This window comes from Neoarius graeffei, chromosome 4 (assembly GCF_027579695.1).
Source record: "Neoarius graeffei isolate fNeoGra1 chromosome 4, fNeoGra1.pri, whole genome shotgun sequence".
In the NCBI taxonomy this organism is placed as follows: domain Eukaryota; kingdom Metazoa; phylum Chordata; class Actinopteri; order Siluriformes; family Ariidae; genus Neoarius; species Neoarius graeffei.
In genome coordinates, this window is record NC_083572.1 from 44,564,267 (window position 1) to 44,586,747 (window position 22,481).

The window sequence follows — 22,481 nt, forward strand, 5'->3', positions numbered from 1 at the left end:
TCTGTTTGCCCAATGCCTTCTTACTGCAGAGGAAGTTTGTCTTCTGTCCGAAGTTGGAAGCTTGAGGAAGTTGCACGTGCTTCCTGAGGTCAGAAGTCTTCGGTGAGGGAGAGAGAAGTTCTGAAGCTTTCTTTGGTGATCTTCGTAGTTGATAAGACGAAAAGTCTTTGTTCAACACCGTGCACGGATTTAAAAGAAAGAAAAAAGAAGAGCTCTTTAGAAAACTGCCTTTGCTCGCAGCCGCGTACGCATTAAAAGACAAGTAATACTTGCAAACCGGTTAATAACTCGCTTGAGTTGATGATCGCGTGTTTCCGATATCTACCTTGATCAGGAGCAGATTAAAGAAGGAAACGCGCTGTTTAGACGTCTGATGATGAGTTCTCTTTTTAGGTCAGTCTCGGTTAGAGTCTGACGCGAAAGAGCGAAGATGGCCGAGTTCCAAGTCCTTTTGTTGAAACCTGAGGAATGTGTACGTGATCCCGCCCAGGCGTGACGTAGTCAACGCGGAAGTTGCCTGGGAGTTGTAGTTCTGACACAAGATGGCGGCATGATACCTACACCGGAGTCCCTGCTTGTACTCAGTGCAATATGTATACTGTTCCTACTTATTCAGGTGACATTGGGCATACCTAACAACCTGTGTTTTCTCCTCTCCCCCATCCCCCCAGTCTGTCCCTCTGAGTTACATGTCGGTCCTGGGATCGAGATGTTGACCTCTTCTGCTCCTCGGACCTGCCTGATCCATCCTGGTGCCCTGTGTCTGGTTGGAGTCTCATCGCATTGCTCCTGTGGAGGACGGCCCCATGAGGACAATTGAAAGTCACACCTGGAGGACGCTCTGGACACTTACAGTAATGCTTTTATGGCTGAGGAATACAGTTGACTTGCTAACTTTAGGACTGCAGTTGTCATGAACAGTTTTGCACTCAAGTTTCCATCAATGAAGAGTTTATAACATCAACGAAACTGACTTCATGTTAAAACTGTTAATGTTGTAGTCATGTTGTTTGTTGTTGCCCAAATGAAGATGGGTTCCCTTTTGAGTCTGGTTCCTCTCGAGGTTTCTTCCTCATGTCGTCTGAGGGAGTTTTTCCTTGCCACCGTCGCCACAGGCTTGCTCATTCGGGATGGCTTAGGGATAAAATACTGTAAGCTCATGTTTTAAGTCATTCAAATTCTGTAAAGCTGCTTTGCGACAATGTTTCTTGTTAAAAGCACTATACAAATAAACTTGACTTGACTTGTTTTGTGTTTATATTTCCATAAATCATTTTTACCCTTCTAATAAATAATATGAAAATAAAATATAATATCATTATTATTCATATGGTGCTATAATACCAAAAGCTACGGAATGGGTCAAAGCACATGTGCAATAAATACTTTGGTATTTTCCAGTGCTGACCTGGACGAACCTCATCATTCTGACATTTTAGACAGAACAACAAACCACAACTCTATTTGCTCACTCATTTGCCGTAACACTACCACTAGTACAGTGTTGGATAAAGTGCAATGTAAATTGACATTAAAAAAAAAAAACTTCCCTCAAACTGTTGCCTCAGCGGTGGTGTCAAACATCATCAATTGATACGTTTTATCTCCTTGTGGTTCTCTCTCTAATGGTCTCCTAAGCTTGGTCAAGTCCAGGCTTGTTACAGATCGCTTGTTTAGCAAGCAGCTTGGTAGTATGTGAATGAAATTTGCTAATCGTTTCTCTTATTCCTCTTTCTCTGACAGTGGACAATGTAATGCAGGCTCCCATTATCACCAAGCAGCCTGGCAGCATCGTATTCCCAATGGACTCCTTGGAGAAAAGCCAAGAGGTTGTGTTTAGTTGCGAAGCTCAAGGACAGCCTCCACCATTTTACAGGTGACATTTTTTTGTGTTTCTACCCATAATAACTCATTAACTGGCAATTTCAAACCTAATCAAAAAGGAATCAGTAAAAAAAAATTTACTTAAGTAATCTAGGAAAGCTTATTTTTTTTTTAGCATTTGAATTATATACAAATGAGGCAAGTGCCTCATTCACAATTATTCTCATAGAGAGTCTAATATAACCACGTTATTTAATGAAATAATTATACAATAAGCAGTATGATATTATAACTGTTATTACCATAAAATGGACAATTAGGAAATGAAATGATGTTTGAAAAATGCCTTTTCCTTCTGCTAAACAGAAGACATGGGTACGAACTTGTGCAGATGTGTGATTCTTCAAGACCTTGCAACAGTGCAACTTTTCAACTACGTAGTTGATTAATCTTGCAAAAGCCAAGTATGTTTTGTCTATGCCAAGTGTCTTGAATGGATCAATGCAGTTGACTTTACTGCAGCAGCTGAGGTTTCTGTGCACAGACAGGCCTATTTTACTCCCCCAGGATTGAAGTAGCCTAATGGACAATCTAATAAGCTGCTTCCCATTTCCTGTCAGCTTGGCCAAATCGCCTGGCCTCAAGGTGAACGTCTTCCTCCTGGCAGCTCCCAAGTCCATCACTTTCAAAAGTCATTAAACTGCAAGCCGTTGCGCTATGCCTGCCGCACTCATTATCGTGCTGTTAGCCATTTTAGCCTGAGAAGCTAACCTTCCCTCCCTCCCGGAAAGTCATTTCATTCTTCAGTCAATTTAAGTTCATAGAGCCCTAGAGATAAATGAAACCTGTGTTTCTTAAGTTTTGTGCAAAGACAGCTGGCTCATGTGTGTATTGTCAGCTTTAGGTTTACCTACGGATGGTAAACAATTTTAAGATGAAATGGCTACTGTCTCCAGAGCCAGATGTTTTCATAATGCTACATAGTGTCTGTTTAAATCCAATCACAATGTGCTGATTCTTCTGATTACCTTATACAGTTATGCATCCTGCCTTCAAATACAGTACATCTATAAAACATGCACATTCTCATTTTGCAACAATGCTAATGAGGTCTCATGTGTACCGTATCTTCTCTTATTACTCCACCAGTGTCTCAATCTGATAGAGCTGCTGACACCAACATATCAACCTTTCTGACTTTTGCATAATAGTGTATGCTGCTATGAGTTATCCCTAAAAAATACACAAAAAAGACCAGTTTTCCTTTTTGCCCCAATTAAAAATCATAGATGAACCAATCAGCATGTGAAATTAGAATAACTGACAGTTGCATTGTGTTTGAACTCTTCAGTATTAACGGACATTCTGGAAGCCCTGCTCCTTCCACTCATCTCATCTCATCATCTCTAGCCGCTTTATCCTGTTCTACAGGGTCGCAGGCAAGCTGTAGCCTATCCCAGCTGACTACAGGCGAAAGGCGGGGTACACCCTGGACAAGTCGCCAGGTCATCACAGGGCTGACACATAGACACAGACAACCATTCACACTCACAGTCAATTTAGAGTCACCAGTTAACCTAACCTGCATGTCTTTGGACTGTGAGGAAAACTGGAGCACCCGGAGGAAACCCACGCAGACAGCATGCAAACTCCGCACAGAAAGGCCCTCGCCGGCCACAGGGCTCAAACCCAGACCTTCTTGCTGTGAGGCGACAGCGCTAACCACTACACCACTGTGCCGCCTCCACTCATCTTACATTAGTAATCTCTTGTCTCTTGGTTTTCCCGCTTGAGAGATGCAGCGATATAACGGCCTCTATGGAGTCACAGAAGTGAAGAAAAATGTTGAAAAAGAATAAGCAAATAAATAAAAATTTGTGAAAGAAAAATGTTGAAAAAGAATAAGCAAATAAATAAAATTTTAAAAAAGAATAAGAAAACAAATGCAGAAATAAAAACAAAAATAAAAGATGAGGAAAATAAATGTAGAAATAAAGATAAAAGAATAAGAAAATAAATAAAAATAAAAGAATAAGAAAATAAATATAAAATAAAAGCAAAAGAATATGAAAATAAATACATAAATAAAAATACAATAATATTAAAATAAATGCTTTTTCATTATTGTTTTGCTATTTCCTACTGTGTTTTCTTTTGCTTGAACAGCTAAGCTGTCACTCAGCTGGCTTTAGACGGGCCTTCCTGCCCAGGCTGAGTAGTCAGTAACTGCACACATGAATCCTCCTTTGCGAATGTGGTAGTGGTTTCAATCAGGGAGGGAGGAAAAAGATTTGCTTCCTCTATGTGTACACTGGCCATTATCTGGTCTTATTCTTTTAGTTTTAATCTTTTTTGGCACTCTTACAACAGTAGTCCATTTCCTCACATTATTGTTCCATGTATAGAAAAATGACTTGAAAAATACTCATTATTTGTGAATGTAAATAATGTATTTCAACATAAATGGCTGGGTTGCATAGTGGGTAGTGTCACTGCCTCAGAGCTTGAACATCTGTGGTTTGATCCTCAGCTTGGCTGAGCGCTTGATAATAACTTTGCTTTTATTCTCTGATTTTATGCTTTGGGGTTTTAGTCTTATAAACTTGTCATGTTTGTCAAAACCGGTGAGGTGACAGGCTTTATGTGACTGTCTTTATACAGTGCCTTCCATGATTATTGGCCTCCCTTGTAAAGATGAGTAAAAAGGGTGAGAAAAAATTCCACCTTTTGGTGAAGTAGCTTCGTCTCACACTGAAAACATGAGGAAAAATCCAACCTTTAACTGAAATGCATTTATTCAGAGAAAAACAAAATCCCTCATCAATACATAATTATTTTCAACAAAACACATGTGCCACAATTATTGGCACCCCTGGAAATTATAGTGAACACAATGTAACTGAAGCATGTTTCCCATTTAAACTGTACATGTTTGAGTTGATTGGAGTGTGTAGGAACTTTCAAGCTGTAATACATCACTTCCTGATTAACTGGGGTACAAATATGAGGTGACACAGAGGCCAAATTCCCTCAGTCATCCATCAACACGGGAAAGATAAGAGAACACACAAACCAAATGAGGGAGAAGTGTGTTGACCTTCATAAGTAAGGGAATGAGTATAAAAAATAGCTACTCACCTGAAAATCCCAATTTCTACTGTAAGGGCAATTAAAAAAAAAGGTGGACACCAACTGGAACTGTTAAAAACTTGCCCAGAAGAAGACCCAATTTTATTTTATCCCCACGTACAATGAGGAAGAGGGTAAGAGAGGCACCAAAAAATCCCCAAGGATCACTGTTGGTGAATTACAAGAAAAAGGTAAAATCTTGGGGTTTCCAAGTCTCCAAACCACCATCAGATGCTACCTCCATGCCAACAGATTATTTGGAAGGTATGCCAGGAAAAAAAAGCCTTTTCTGTCAGTTAACCACAAATGTAAGCGCTTGAAGTTTGCGAAATGCGATTACAGCTTTGAGTGGAACCATATTCTATGGTCTGATGTAACAAAAATGGAGCTTTTTGGCAATAAATACTCAAGATGGGTTTGAAATAAAAAAAAGGATGGCTATAACAAAAAGAACTCTATCCCAACTGTAAAATATGGTGAAAGTTCTGTGATGTTTTGGAGCTATTTTTCCTCCAAAGGCCCTGGAAACCTTTTTAGGGTAAATGGCATCATGGACTCCATGAAATACCAGGAAATTTTAAATTAAAATCTGGCTGCCTCTACCAGCTAAAACTGGGTTGTCGTTGGATCTTCCAGCAAGACAATGATCCAAGGCACATATTCAAATCAACACAAAAATATTTAGCTGATCACAGACTCAAGCTTCTGCCATGACCATCTCGGTTCCCTGACCTGAACCTCATTGAAAACCTGTGGGGTGAGCTGAAGAGGAGTGTACACAAGAGAGGGCCTAGGACCCTGGATGATCTGGAGAGATTCTGTAAAGAGGAATGGTCTCAGTAGTACTAACTTCAGAAAAAAAAAATCTATTTTAAGACAAATCTATTTTTTAAGAATTCTTGTTAAAATATATTAAGAATTATAATCAATATAGTTAATGTGAGAAAGTTAATGAATAATGAAAAATTTTCAGATTGGGGCTGTTTTTTCTTTTCCCTCCAAATTCCCTGGAAACCTTGTTAGAGTACATGGGATCATGGAATCCATGAAATATCAGGACATTTTAAATTAAAATCAAAATCTGTCATGGATGTCTTTGTCTTTTGTTTGGCTTTGCTCTCTCTCTCTCTCTCTCTCTCTCTCTCTCTCTCTCTCTCTCCTTTTTTTCAGTAACATTTTACTGACACCAGCGCTCACTTGTCTGACAGTGCATCTGCAATGAAATGTTGTTCATGCCAAATTACTTTCAGTGGCATTTCTGGTGTGAAAACATGTTATTGAAGTATACGAGCTGAAGAAAGAAAACTGTCACACACACTGGACTTCCTGTCATCGAGCACTGTGCTAAGCACCAGGTGGTCAGATCTGTCTTAACACAGACTTGGGTTAAATTCACAAGTACACATTGTGTATTTGGACAAAAAATTGTGCCACTTGCTCATCCAGTGCCTACAGATTGTCTGATGCTGCATTGTTTTAAATGTAATTATAGGACAACAGTCCTTTAAACAGCTTAAAAATTTTTTATTTTCTCACTGTATTAATGTTCAACTCAGAGAGTAGAAACTAGCTATAAAGACTGGGCTATACAGCGATAGTGATATGTACCATCAACAGACACTTCATCAATGCAAATAAGAAAATTGTTCGATAGAATATTTAATGGGCGGCACGGTGGTGTAGTGGTTAGCGCTGTCGCCTCACAGCAAGAAGGTCCGGGTTCGAGCTCTGTGGCCGGCGAGGGCCTTTCTGTGTGGAGTTTGCATGTTCTCCCCGTGTCTGCGTGGGTTTCCTCCGGGTGCTCCGGTTTCCCCCACAGTCCAAAGACATGCAGGTTAGGTTAACTGGTGACTCTAAATTGACCGTAGGTGTGAATGTGAGTGTGAATGGTTGTCTGTGTCTATGTGTCAGCCCTGTGATGACCTGGCGACTTGTCCAGGGTGTACCCCGCCTTTCGCCCGTAGTCAGCTGGGATAGGCTACAGCTTGCCTGTGACCCTGTAGAAGGATAAAGCGGCTAGAGATAATGAGAGATGAGATGAGAATATTTAATAGTTTTACTTAAATACATTAAATGCAAACAGCCAAAAAAGCATATAAGGAATATCCAGAGTTTGGTTGCATAAACAAACTCCAGGCATTCTCCCTCCTTGGCTCATAAACAGCCTATCATATCCCTTGATAATGGAGTATGCAATGAGTGACACGCAAACAGCCATGCATTTAACAGGTGTATTCTTCTGTTGCACCATTGGCATGGGACAACAACAGAAACAGTAGAGTGACACAACAGTTGAGTGAGAAAATGAGCAGTGTTTCCCACAGGTCTGAGTTATACTTCTGGTGGTAGCCAGCAGAAAGGGCTGCATTACCTGCCAGTGCAAATGTGTAATTTCGGATCGTATTGGAAATTGCTCAGCATGTGTGGCTCGAAATCTGCTTCACTGAGGTCACTGCTATCACAACAACCACAGGCTTCAGAAAAACTGGCTCTTTTTTAAAAAAATTTCATTTATAATTTCATTTTTGACTTACAAAGAAAGAAAAGAAGTACAAAAAAATGGCCTATTAATTTCTGTTACTGACACGAAAATAGAATGACCCAATGTACACGGACCATGAATGTCTTTTTAATAATCAGTTAAATAGGCAAGAAAAAGCGCTGTTCCAAAGCTGAATGCTCCGACTGGACTCACGCACAACATTGACAACAGCACCTAATGTGCACACTGATTAAAACTGTCTACAGCATGAAAGTTCTCCGTTCATGTGGTCGGATATTTGGCTAATCATTCCAGCACAGCATAGTTTATTTTAGCGATACAGTACATTATGTTCATTATTATTTATCTGTCACTCATAGAACATTCTTTTTCTTCATGGTTATTTGCTAAAATTGGTCACCAAATATACTTTAGAAGCCGTTAATATTCCTGTGCAGCCTGACCAAGTAAAGCCTATGTGTGGGAAACACTGCAGACGATGAGGAAATGTTTGATAAAAGTAAGGTGTTTAAATTCAAAATGAAGGGGTTACATTAAACATTTTCTCCTGGTAATTATTTAAAAATATGCTATTAAAATGATCAATAATTATTGATATCAACTGAAACAAACATTTTTTCAGGGTCAATTTTTCAGCTATATTGCCCTGCTATAATAGAAACAAAGGTGTAGGAGCTGGGAAATCACTGAAGTGTGCACTTTCTATTCCCTCTAGCAGACTTTAGTTTCATCCCTAATCTAACACATTTGCTTCACTGTTCAGGTTCCTCTCAAGACTTTACAGCCTGAATAGTTGTGTTACATTACAATTGGAATTAAACTCCCCAGGAGGCAAGTCCACCGGGAGAAGCGCTCTATTACTAGTTAGAATTTATTGGAATAATGGAAGAAATGCTCCAGTTTGATGTCGTTAGTCTTAATATTGAGTCTGCTCTCAGCCTTTGGTGGATCACCACATTGCAAGAAGTAACTTAACCAGGCGTTCTAACACAGCTTAGCATAATAAAAAGAATTACATTTATAACACATTATATTAGAATTATATATCCTGTATTATTATACACACAGGACACTTTTTCCATGGAATAAAAACATCCATTCTATTCCCTTCTAGCAGGTTTCATTTATTTGGTTTGATAGCATGCAATATTGTTATCATATCACTTATCCTACGTGTATTACACCACTCTACCCAATGGAGAATGAGCGTGCAATATTGTTACAATATTGCACTTTGTCAAGACAACACAACACACGTCAGAGCGCAAATATCCAATGAGAAACTTTTCTGCTGCACATGTGCACAACCATTTTTGTGTTTGCCTGGAAAGAGAAAGACGTGTTGAACACCCAAAAGGCAACAAAAACTTCATTAGATATTCTTCACACATATTTACAAGAGAAAAACATACCAACTGACATTGAAAAACTGGAAAGGAGACACGTTGAAGACATAAAACTTTCGCGCAAGTAAGCGACTGTGACAATTTGTAAACAAACATGGCCACCAGATTTGCTTCGTTAAATACAGAAGATTTTTAGAGAATTTTGGCTGCCAGGTGTGTGTAGTTGTCGATGTTGAGTTTAAAAGTAACTAAGTAAATTACATAGGGAACTGAATACTTAAGTATGAGCGAAAAATACTGGAGTGAGCGTGCGTGGAAGAAGTGTCTGGAGACAAATCTTAGTTTCTCGTCATTAGCCTGTGCTATTTGCTCTCGATAGCACTGGCTCGACTGCTTTATTAGCACTGGCTAAAACTACTGATGAACACTACACCAGCTGGAAGGTGACTGCACTGCCACGCTAACAGCGCCGAGTCACAGGTAAGTTACATTGGCCTTTGAGAATGCTGATACTCTGATATGAAGAGAATGTGTATGTATAGTAATAATAATATTGGCTGGCTTTTTTTCATGGTATATCAGATATATTCCATTCAGCTAGCATGATATTGAATGCGTCAAACATGAGTTCAATATCATGCTAGCTGAATGGAATATACCTGATATACTTCTCAAAGCCAGACAATATTATTTCATTATACAAATAGTCTCCTCTGAAAGTATTGGAACAGCAAGGCCAATTCTTTAGTTTATGCTACATACTGAAGCCATTGAGGTTTGAGATCAGAAGATGAATATGAGATGAAGATGAGAATTTCAGCTTTTGTTACCTGATACGTATGTACATCTAGATATATTAAACAAATTAGAACATGACAGCTTTGGTGGCAGACCAAAGCAAGCAGGTGAGCAAGAGTGTAGGAACAGATAGTCTTAAAGTAAATTAAAGTAAATAATACTTAATGTTTGTTTGCATATGCTTTGCTTGCAATAACCATATAATTTCCACTAAATGTAGCATCTTGTGCCAAGACCAAGCAGTTCAACTTTGGTCTCATCAGACCAGTTCAACTTTTTTCCACATTTGTTGATTACCTGCCTTTGGAAAACTGCAAATGGGATTTCAGATGGCTTTTCTCTCACCACACATCCATAAAGTCCAGCTTTCTGGTGTGTCAGGGATATGATTTTCCTATAAACAGTTTCTCCCATCTGGGCTGTGGATATCTCTAGCTCTTTCAGATTTTCCCTTTACTTCTTGGTTACTTCACTGATTAATAACTTCCCTATTTGCTAACTAACTTTTTGTAGAAGGCCTCCTCTCGGTACAATCATGGTTGTGTCATATTCTTTCCATTTACAAAAAATTTATTTAATGGTGTTCAGTGGGATGCTCAAAGTTTGGGATTTTTTTATGACTAAACCCAGATTAATACTTTTGTCAGTAATCTGAAGAATTTAGCGCACACACACACACACACACACACACACACACACACACACACACACACTATCAGAAAGTTTGTAATTTGTCAAAGATTTGTCAAAATTGCCCACAATGTTACTTTTTTATGAATACTATTATATTTATGAAGACTATCATAACTAACAAGTTTATTTAAGAAGGAACCTAGCACTTATTTGTGTTTGACTTATACTATGATCAAATAATGTCAAATAGCAGATAATATCTGTTGGCTGGATCTAAATATGCATACTTCCATACTATGAGTATGCAAAAAGCAGTGTGTAGTGCATCCGAATACTCAGTAGGCATTTAATAATAGTTGAATGGTATCTGGATGATCTACCACATCCATAGTTTGCAAACGTGCCACACACTGTGCTACATTATGCTGTTCCATAATTCAACTGGATCCCCCAAATAACGAGAGAGAGAGAGAGAGAGAGAGAGAGAGTGTGAGAAAACACGGGCAGCACAGTGGTGTAGTGGTTAGTGCTGTCGCCTCACAGCAAGAAGGTCCAGGTTCAAGCCCCGCGGCCAACGAGGGCCTTTCTGTGTGGAGTTTGCATGTTCTCCCCGTGTCCACGTAGGTTTCTTCCAGGTGCTCCGGTTTCCCCCACAGTCCAAAGACATGCAGGTTAGGTTAACTGGTGACTCTAAATTGACTGTAGGTGTGAATGGTTGTCTGTGTCTGTGTGTCAGCCCTGTGATGACCTGGCGACTTGTCCAGGGTGTACCCCGCCTTTCGCCCATAGTCAGCTGGGATAGGCTCCAGCTTGCCTGCGACCCTGTAGAACAGGATAAGGCAGCTAGAGATAATGAGATGAGATATATAAACACACACACGACATTTATTCTAGCCTTATCCTCTGTAACATCTTTCCTAACACAGGCTATACCTGTAATGCTCTTTCAACAAGTCTTTTTTACAAAATTCCTTGTCAGTTAAGGATATAAAAAAATATTGAGTGCTCGGTGGTTCACTCTGTTTCTATCATATGATCAGCTGAATTGCATATTGTGTGTCTAGGCATTCTTTTGTGCCACTCGCAGAGTAAAGTTTACTGTCATATGGTCATCTATTATTTTCATAGCACTCCTGAGAACAGGCTCTGTGACAGGCTACAGCATGTGCAGAAATGCTTTTTGAAGGGAACACAATTTTGCACGCACTATTTTGTGTATGTGCAAATGGTCTGCCTCTTGCTTTGTTTAAGAAAATGTAATGCATCCCTGTACAACAAACAGTGAAAAGCAAACACTGAGCTCTTTTGACAGATATTACATGACCAAGGTGGCATATAGAAATTACTAATGACAAGCCATAACAGGGAAAATCTATCCACGTGTGTCTAATATTAATTATCATTCTAACTCATCATAGAAATTCTTGATATATTCTACATTATATAATTAAAGTGATAAATTTTTCTCCCACACTGTTTTCAGTTAACCTTCTGTGGACACTGTCAATCAAAAAAGAGTGAATATACTGTAATATTTTGAAATAGATGCTTTGCACATGAATGATAACTTAGACCCTGAGCAAGAACAGCATGAAATCTAGTGATATTGATTTTTGCGTTTCATTTGCTTTAATAAGGGAAGAGAAGAATCGGCTGCCATCCTGACTGAATTACATCCTTCAGTGATCAGGCAAATTTGTGCAATGATCACCTAGCCCTCTATAGAGCTCAGTCCTGCCAAATGCTCGCTGCACCTATTAGTTTTAATTGCTTCTCCACTGTGATTAAGTCCCTTTTTGATGTGGTTTGACTGGGTTTCAAGTAAGATGGATGAGTCGAAGTTGTGCTCTTTATCGTGGCCCAGTCAAATTTTGGCTCAATGGTTGGATGTCAGATATCTGATATCATATTCCCACATGAAATATTCCAGTCTATAGTCATTACTTTATGATTTGTAGTAAAATACTAGATATGATCATGTCATGATAAATGAATGCATTAACTAAAAATGCGAATGCTATTTAAAATAAATGTCAAGCAAACATGTGCTTAATTTTCCACTGCAGTCAGTATTGGCATTAAACCTTCACCAATGTGTACATATGACCTCATACTGTTATTTGGTCTTTTCTTCTTTTAGGTGGAAACTCAATGGCACCAGCATTGATCCAACAATTGGTTCACGCTACACCCTCTTTGGTGGAAACCTCCGCATCTCCCAGTTGAACAAGGACCAGGACTCTGGGATCTACCAGTGCTTTGCCTCCAATTCATTTGGGACCATTGTAAGCCGCAAGGCCAGCCTTACTTTTGCATGTAGGTTGCATGCTTTATCCCTCCTTTCTCTTTTAGTCTTGGCCTTTCAAGGTTTCTGGGGTCACAATGGATGTGTAGTGTATGTGTCTTCTGAATACAACATTAAATGTTCAAAAGCAAATTAAGGAATTGGCCACCCCACTCTAGCAAAGGTGGAATCCCCCCCCCAGTTAAATCAGCCAAACAATCGATATGTTACGTATAACACACATGGACGAGGCAAAATTCAATCATAAATGTAAAATCAGCAGGTAGTTTATTGGGGTAAATTAATCAAATATCTCCATTATCCAGGTAGAGCTCAGAGAACAAACAGACAAACTCAAACAAGAATAATCCATAATAAGGAAAAAATTTTGTTAAAAACTCCATAATTACATAATGTCCATAATTACATAATTAAATACTCCATAATGTCCATAATTACAACACAAGAGCAAAGAACAATATTCATCTCGTGAAAATAAACTCAAAATCAGGATACAGGACATTCGCTTTTTCAGCTACCATGTTATATACGTAATTCACTGCCCGACTAAAAACTTTGAGACGACTAAGAAATTTAGAATTAACTATTGGAAACACTTTTCTGGTATTTAAATATATAGTTTTATAAATGGAATACAAATTGGAGTTTGCATGTTCTCCCCGTGTCTGCGTGGGTTTCCTCTGGGTGCTTCGGTTTCCCCCACAGTCCAAAGACATGCAGGTTAGGTTAATTGGTGGCTCTAAATTGACTGTAAGTGTGAATGTGAGTGTGAATGGTTGTTTGTCTGTGTGTCAGCCCTGCGATAACCTCACGACTTGTCCAGAGTGTACCCTGCCTCTCGCCCATAGTCAGCTGGGATAGGCTCCAGCTTGCCTGCGACCCTGTAAAACAGGATAAGCAGCTACAGATAATGGATGGATGGATGGATGGAATACAAATTTTCTCATTCATCTCATCTCATTATCTCTAGCCGCTTTATCCTTCTACAGGGTCGCAGGCAAGCTGGAGCCTATCCCAGCTGACTACGGGCGAAAGGCGGGGTACACCCTGGACAAGTCGCCAGGTCATCACAGGGCTGACACATAGACACAGACAACCATTCACACTCACACCTACGGTCAATTTAGAGTCACCAGTTAACCTAACCTGCATGTCTTTGGACTGTGGGGGAAACCGGAGCACCCGGAGGAAACCCACGGGGAGAACATGCAAACTCCGCACAGAAAGGCCCTCACCGGCCACGGGGCTCGAACCCGGACCTTCTTGCTGTGAGGCGACAGCGCTAACCACTACACCACCGTGCCGCCCGGAATACAAATTTTATTCATTATTAATCATAATAATATGCTTGTCTCACTATATTATATATTACTTATTTTGCATTAGTTATATATTTTACGGATGTAATAATGGAGATATAGATTATTAGCATAAGTTTATACACATCTTCAATGGAAACCAGAATCAGCTGAGTGGATCTTGTGTTTAATAAAGCTGTCTATCTTTTTATCTACCAGTACATGAGAAAACAACCATAGGTCAAAACCAGGAAGTAGAATTAGACATCGGGGACTGGATACTGTATTTGGGAAAATCAAGGTTCCATCATAACATAGATGAGACTTTGCCATGAAACAAAGTCATGTGAGAGTAAAATACGCTAACAAATTAAACTTGGTGAATAAATTTGTGACACAGTCAAGAAATTTTCAGAAAACAAATATATTGACAGGTTTGTTGTTCTGTCGTCATCGCCATCTGTGTTGTTATTGTGATAACACATTGTGATTTGATATGTGTCACTCAAATCTGAGTGTTCTGATTCTCCTCATAAATAACTGAAATAACAATAAATATAGCACATACATATATACAGTACATACATACGTACCAGTAATAATAATAATAATAATAATAATGTGCTTCGTGAATTTCTTCTAAATAATCCTCTTCCAACCTTCCACCCTTTAGTATGATTCCATGGAGTGACACACTTTCTGTTCCCTAATTGGCCCTGCAGCCTTACTTGACAGCATTGACAGTGAATGACTGGTAGCCCCCTCAGATTTCACTGTGCATTCCTGCATTCACATCCTACTCATTCACAGTCAGCTATAGAAGTACTGGCAGCCTTCATGAAAATGGGAAGAAATGAATATATAAAATGAATAACACATGCAGTGATATTTTCAGCTGAAACAAATGGGAATGCGGTCGAGTTTTATTTTAACTCACTATTTTTTCGACATAAAAAAGTTTCCTTAAGTTGCGCAGGGTTTTTTTTGTTAGTTTTTTTAAAAGGAATTTGAAAAATATAGATCATATTTCGAGAAACCTCCTCTAGAGAGGATAACAGCACTGAGCCTCTTCCGGTAATGTCTAATGGTGCTTGAAAACACTTGTAGAGAGAGCTTGGCTCATTCCCCCATGCAGAAAATTATAAACTTTTTAAAAGTATTCTTATGTTTCTGACCTGTATTTGAAGACTTTTGTCTTCAAATAATCAATTCTGTGTTGACTAGATTATATTTTATGGGTCATTATTATGAGGAAAAATCCATGTATGGAAAAGTCGTAACCTCCTGGCAGAGGCAAGAGGGTTTGGGCTAAAATAGACTTTTGTGGTATTCACATTGTCATCAATCTTCCTTAAAGGAATACTCCGGAGTGAAATGCTTTTTAGGTCTATTTTCGCATTATTGGGAGTGCATATGTTGAGTTGCTACCACAATCACATCAATCGGATGTGTTTTGAGAAAATTCGTTTTTTGTGATTTCAACCGGAAAGTGCTAACACGGCAGTGCGCGGGGCATGTCTTTTTGCCGATACAAAACGCTAGTTTTAAAACCATTGCAAAGCTCAAAACAACATGACAGTTCTGTGAAAGTGAGTAGAGGGTTCCTACAAACAAAACGAAGTGTCGCGAGCTCTGCAAGTGCACGGACAGAGTGTGTAGAAGAGTAAATACAAAGCCAGTGACCTTACCTGAAGTTGGTCTTCCTCAGATGCCATCTTCATGGGACAGTCCGTAAAAGTCGAGTGCTGAGTGCAGAGCCCATCTTGCTAGAAATGCACAACATACCACAATTGTGTATTTCCAGCGGTATGGGCTCTGCACTCGGCACCCAACTTTTACGGACTGTCCCATGAAGATGGTGTCTGAGGAAGACCAACTTCAGGTAAGGTCACTGGCTTTGTATTTACTCTTCTACACACTCTGTCCGTGCACTTGCAGAGCTCGCGACACTTAGTTTTGTTTGTAGGAACCCTCTACTCACTTCCACAGAACTGTCATGTTGTTTTGAGCTTTGCAATGGTTTTAAAACTAGCGTTTTGTATCAGCAAAAAGACATGCCCCGTGCACTGCCGTGTTAGCGCTTTCCGGTTGAAATCACAAAAAACGAATTTTCTCAAAACACATCCAATTGATGTGATTGTGGTAGCAACTCAACCAGTGGCGGCTGGTAGTCTTTCAAACAGGGGAGGCTGGTCGATTACGATATTTCCAGATTTTAAAAGAAAAAACATCAATTTTGCCCATACTCTTGCCTCTGATCTGGCTGATTGTTGGCAGCGTCACAAACTGTGAAATAACAGGTTCTTTTGGCCCATTAGCCTACTGTCCAATATACATGATGGTGGTGTTGGGGGGGGTATATTTTAACATTTTATATTTTAAAATTGTGGCATGTTGTTTAAAAATTGATCATTATTGAAAGCAGCTCTTTGTCAGGAACCTCAGCAATAGAGCTGGGTGCCACACATTTCATTCAATGACACTTTCCCTATATTTTACTTATTTTGACTGAGAAATGTTTTATTGACAATTTTGATAACCCTTCACTTTTAATCCAGGTCTGTAGTGTGAAATGTTCTTGGCTGTGTTTTTGTTTAAAAATGTTTTCCAAATTGTAGCTGTGTTTAATTCATATCCAGAAAAATATATATTCCAATATAATATACTTAGCATAAACATTTTAAATAGATTCTATATTTTTGGTCCATCCATTACTAAAGTAGCCTATTACTGTTGTTGATGTGGGTCACTTGCTGTTAGCCAATTCACTTTCTCGTACCAGGAGAGCTGAAAGGAACGAGTATTATTCCCTACCTTTTTCACAAAGTCAATTTGAGGTGTTGGTCTACCCTCCTCTTTAATTTTAATTTTTTCCTCGAAAGGAAGACTGGCAAATGGCTTCGCCAAAATTAAATCAGCAGTGCTTGGCATCCGTGCGCAGCTTTCTTGCTAGCTGACTAGCCCCCTCAAGTTCAAGTTCAGTCACTCAAATAAACGAAATTTCTGGAACTAAGATAGCAAACTTGACAACACTATATTTACACTTTATTTACAATGAAAATATATACAAACTAAAAAAGCTGGTAGAAACCGTATGTAATGAATGAAATCGAAATGTAAGCTGATCTCTTACAATACACCACAGCACTTGCGAATCCGCATGGGACTGAACTGAAATTCACCGCTGCCTGTCTATAGTTGAAACGAGCTGTCAATCAAAGAAAATATCCGGCCGCTTTCACCAATCACCAGTCTCCTCGTGGAAACTGCCATGTCCCTCCCATGTGAGGCTCGGAGTCCGTGGGCAGGCGTTTTCGCAGTATTTGTCCAATAACCATCTTGCATTTTGAGATTGAAAAGCGCATTGCTCCCAAATGCCGTTGAAGTCCACTGAGGCTGGGAGTCCGTGGGAGTCCGTAGGCGGGCATTTTCGCAGTATTTGTCCAATAATCGTCTTGCATTTTGAGATTGAAAAGCGCAGAGCTCCCAAATGCCATTGAAGCCCACTGAGGCTGCGCTGCATCGCGCTGTCACGAGGGGGAGAAACTCATGCACACATTAAAGTTATAAGGGCATTTTTAGAGGAGGCTGAGCCTCCCTCGTTGTCTTAGAGCAGTCGCCTGTGAACTCAACGTATGCACTCCCAATAATGCGAAAATAGACCTAAAAAGCATTTCACTCCAGAGTATTCCTTTAAAGCTCCTTAATCACGAGAAGCAAGGCAACCCCAAAGCATCACTCATCCACAACCATATTTTACAGTGTGTATCAGATGCTTTTCTTTCTATGCAGCTAAACATGCTGATAATGTGCATGGCTAAACACACACACACACACACACACACACACACACACACACACACACACACACACACGCATGCACACACACACACACACACACGCATGCACACACACACACACACACACACACACACACACACACACACACACACACACACACGACTCCAATTGTAGTTTCAGTGATACTTGGTAAAGCTCAGACACTGCACTGTGAGGACAGCTGAAAGTTAATCGGTTGAATCAGGTGAACTGTGCATATCTGAAATTGTGGACTTTAGGTTCCTCACAGGTGGCACAGTGGTGTAGTGGTTAGCGCTGTCGTCTCACAGCAAGAAGGTCCGGGTTTGAGCCCCGTGGCCGGCGAGGGCCTTTCTGTGCAGAGTTTGCATGTTCTCACTGTGTCTGCGTGGGTTTCCTCTGTGTGCTCCGGTTTCCCCCACAGTCCAAAGACATGCAGGTTAGGTTAACTGGAGACTCTAAATTGACCGTAGGTGTGAATGTGAGTGTGAATGGTTGTCTGTGTCTATGTGTCAGCCCTGTGATATGACCTGGCGACTTGTCCAGGGTGTACCCTGCCTTTCGCCTGTAGTCAGCTGGGATAGGCTCCAGCTTGCCTGCGACCCTGTAGAACAGGATAAAGTGGCTAGAGATAATGAGATGAGATGAGAGGTTCCTCACAATCTTCCTCACTATGTATGTGTACTATATGTTCATGCATCCTCTACATGCTAATGTTTCTGTTGTTCCAGACCTTTTTATATTTATCTTGATTGTGCTTAGTGGTATTTTTAACTGCTTATGTGCTTTTTATACACTTGTGGTCAGAAGTTTACATACAGTGACATGAATGTCATCTTGGATATGAATGTCATGGCAATATTTGGACTTTCAGTAATTTCTTTGAACTGTTCTTCAGTTAGGGTGGCATGGTGGTGTAGTGGTTAGCGCTGTCGCCTCACAGCAAGAAGGTCCTGGGTTCGAGCCCCGTGGCCGGCGAGGGCCTTTCTGTGTGGAGTTTGCATGTTCTCCCCGTGTCCGCGTGGGTTCCCTCCGGGTGCTCCGGTTTCCCCCACAGTCCAAAGACATGCAGGTTAGGTTAACTGTTGACTCTAAATTGACCGTAGGTGTGAATGTGAGTGTGAATGGTTGTCTGTGTCTATGTGTCAGCCCTGTGATGACCTGGCGACTTGTCCAGGGTGTACCCTGCCTTTCGCCCATAGTCAGCTGGGATAGGCTCCAGCTTGCCTGCGACCCTGTAGAAGGATAAAGCTGCTAGAGATAATGAGATGAAATGAAATGAATGTTCTTCAGTTAAGCTTGAAGGTGTCAATTTTGGAGCAGGGGATTATTTCTTGGATAGCAGCCTCTTTGTCCATGGTGATCTCAACTGTAGACAGTGATCCATCAGTTTCCAGTTCATGGCAGGGCTGTGCCATGGTGGTTCCCAGGTTGTTCCTGAGCATCCAAACCAATTTTCTTTCAGGTGAGGGTGACAGTTTGGGTTTTCTTGAAGCAAAGTGGCTTGGCAAAGTGACTACACCTCACAATAACTTGGATACAATTGTGTGAACTGGTCTTGGAATTTGCAGTTGTTTAGAAATGGCTCCAAGAGACATCCTGGAGTTGTGTATATCTGCTGTCTTCTTTCTCAGATCTGTACTGAGCTCCTTGGACTTTACAATTTTACTGTGTTGGTCAGTCCAATAAGCGCTGTAAACAAACCCTTTTTATGAAGGCACAGAGAAGCTACCAGCTGTAGTCAATCATGATCACTAACAGGAAGTTAAGAGACCTCGGCCTTGGCAAGATAAGAGACAATTTGGAAGTTTCAGCACCTCTGAATTAATAATCTATTGGCCCTTTTCCACTACCCTTTTTCAGCTCACTTCAGCTCGCTTCAGCTCACTTCAGCCCGACACGGCTCGCGTTTCGACTACCTCAGAGCAGCACGACTCAGCTCGCTTCAGCCCTGCTTAGCACCCAAAACTTGCACAGTTTTGGAGTGGGGCTGAAGCGAGCCAAACCGAGCCGAGTGGGGCTGGGGGCGTGAGGAGACACTCCCCTGTGCACTGATTGGTGAGGAGGAGTGTCCTCACATGCCCACACATGCCCCGCGAGCACGCTGGGATCTGTAAACACTGTAAACCCGGCAGAAGAATAATTACGAATTACGAGAATTTCTGAAGCCTTATGCGCCTCGCCTCATCTATACGCTCTTGCCAGTATCTGTTGGCGTTGTCGATGACAACAAGCCACAGCAACAAGACCAGCAACACTAACGACTCCATGTCCTCCATGTTTATTGTTTACTATCCGGGTCGTGAGACTACCGCTTAAAAGGTCACTGATGTCACTGTTTGCGCCGCCTAACGACATCACGTGATGTCCACCCACTTTCGCTAACTCCACCCAATGTGTCCACCCACTTCCAGCCAGCACGGTTCAGTGCGGTTGTAGTCGAAATGCAACTCCAACAGCCCCACTCAGCTCGACTCAGCCCAACTCGGCATGGCACGGCTCAGCCCAACTCAGCCGCGTTGGTAGTGGAAAAGCGGCATAAGTGAGCGTGTGTAAATTTTTGACCCTGTATGTATAATTTTGACCCTGTGTTGATTTCAGAAAACCCAAAGAAAATTAAAACTCGTGCAGCAAATTGTAGTGGGTTTTTTTTATTAAAAATGTATGCTGTACAATCATTCTGCCACACAAAAAGAACAGTTCAAAGAAATTACTAAAAGCCCAAATATTGCCATGACATTCATATCCAAGATGACATTCATGTCACTGTATGTAAACTTCTGACCACAACTGCATGTATAGCCTTATTTAAGTTGAGAGCCCATTGTTTGTTCCAGTGGTGAAGGATAACAAAGGGATCTGCTGTCACACAAAGAAAACTGGCTGACAAATCCATCAATTACACAGACTCCTGACCTTACATGGGCACAGATTGTTGTCATGAATATCTTGGCCTGCCTACCATCCATCTTCTTTATTACTCGTACTATAACTTAATTAACTCATATACGTAATGGATCAAGAGAGTAATTTAAAGGGCAGCTGATGTTATGAGACAGGCTATTTTATAATTTGGTCACTTGATGCAGGAGAACTTGGGGGGAGTTGGGTGGTAGGTGTGGGAGTACAACGAATCATGAACCATGCTGCAAATTCATTTCTCAACTTATGCATTTGTTAGCTGGCTGATTATGAGCTCCTTTTTGCTGGGGTTACAGGCTTTTTTAGCAGAAAAATAAAAAAAATGTAAAAAAAAAATTATTCACTGTTTATCTCTACACATTTTCCCCCACACAAGCATACAGTTTTAATTAGGCCTTTATTTGTTTTTATACTGAATGGTTTTGGCTATCTTCTAGGACATTTATTGAAAGCTGCCTTTTTAGTACATCTCTTATAGTGTTTGCCCATGTGGGCTACAGAAGTATCAGAATAAAAGGTTATAATTAAAGAGACATTTTCTCTTGCTGACAATAAATGAGTTTGTGTCAGCTTAAACCCTCCAATCTCAATAGGTTTATTTCGGCAGCACAGATATTGAAAAACTTGCATAGAATTGTAATTGTCAATATGTGCAGTGTTTTCGAACACAGTAATTGAGTTCTGGGATTCAGTAAGGTGTTTTAATTAAGGCGCTAATGACAGAGAACAGTGCACAGTACCTTTATCATGTTTCTTAAGTGTCATTACCTTCAGAGGACCTTGATTTGAATTATTATATTTCCCATGGTTCAGCTATCAAGTTCTGCTTTGCTGCATATTAACAAGTCCATGGTTATTAAATGTACTAATAGATACTGAATTCTATATATTAAAGATAATATGGGATATAATTCAAGTTTAATTCTGATAATGATTTTCAGCTCTGCTTGAGTCATTTGTCTTGTACCTTTTGAAGGTTCTTTTATATACATGTATCTATTCATGAAGGCAAATTTGCGTAAAATATGCAAGCCATAATTATCTCATTATTTGCTCCAATTATCATGACTTTGCCATGCTGGATAATTAGTATGTTATTATCTTAATCAGTTTAATCACCTTTAAGATAGCAGACACAGTGCAATAAAATTCTCCACACAAGATGGACATTTAAGAGGTACATAATACACCTGAATGACAATATAAACTGTTTTAATCAAGCTCAATGTGTTAATACAAATACAGCAATAACTCATGTTTATGAGAGAGAGAGAGAGAGAGAGAGAGAGAGAGAGAGAATAAATACCTTTCAATGTCATCTGTTTGTTTTTCTTCAGGTTACCTTTAAACTTGAAATTAATTTTGATTTGTGGAAAAATTATATGAAAGATGTTACGTTGAGATGAAGATGAAATGAATTTTAGAGACTGCAATCATCCAGAGACTTCTAGCAGAGCAAAAGAAAAAAAAAGTTATATACTGTAGGAAGACTTTGTGGTGGGTGGAGCACAGAAGCACGGCAGGCCAGAACTGAGTTCTCTTAAACTCTTTTATTTTAGCTTTTCAGCTTTAAACATCCAGGACACTCTCCCAGTCACGCACGCTCGCTCGCTCGCTCACACACACACACACACACACACACACACACACACACACACACACACACACACACACGTGTTCTGGTTGGGGAGAGAGCTCCCTTTCTCTGCTCTCTCTCTCTCCTTTAATAGGGCGCGGTCACTGGGGAAGACACACAAACACAGGTTAACTGACATCAGGTGCAGTGATTCTGCCACTTACCTTCCCTGACTCCGCCCTCCATTCACAGACCGACGCTTGACCACGCCCCCGCTGCCACATACCCCCACCGCCCGACTCAGGCCGGGGAGCCATCTGGCCTGCAG

The 22,481-nt window shown here is 40.4% G+C and overlaps 1 protein-coding gene across 1 annotated transcript in view; it reads left to right on the forward strand.

The window, feature by feature from the left end:
* LOC132885033 (contactin-4-like) overlaps window positions 1–22,481 on the forward strand; it is a 542,655-nt gene that overhangs the window by 127,094 nt on the left and 393,080 nt on the right. The window contains exons 3-4 of the mRNA XM_060919276.1: window positions 1,744–1,876; window positions 12,374–12,549. Of these exons, the coding sequence (XP_060775259.1) occupies window positions 1,744–1,876; window positions 12,374–12,549 (309 nt within the window). The remainder of the gene's footprint in view (window positions 1–1,743; window positions 1,877–12,373; window positions 12,550–22,481) is intronic.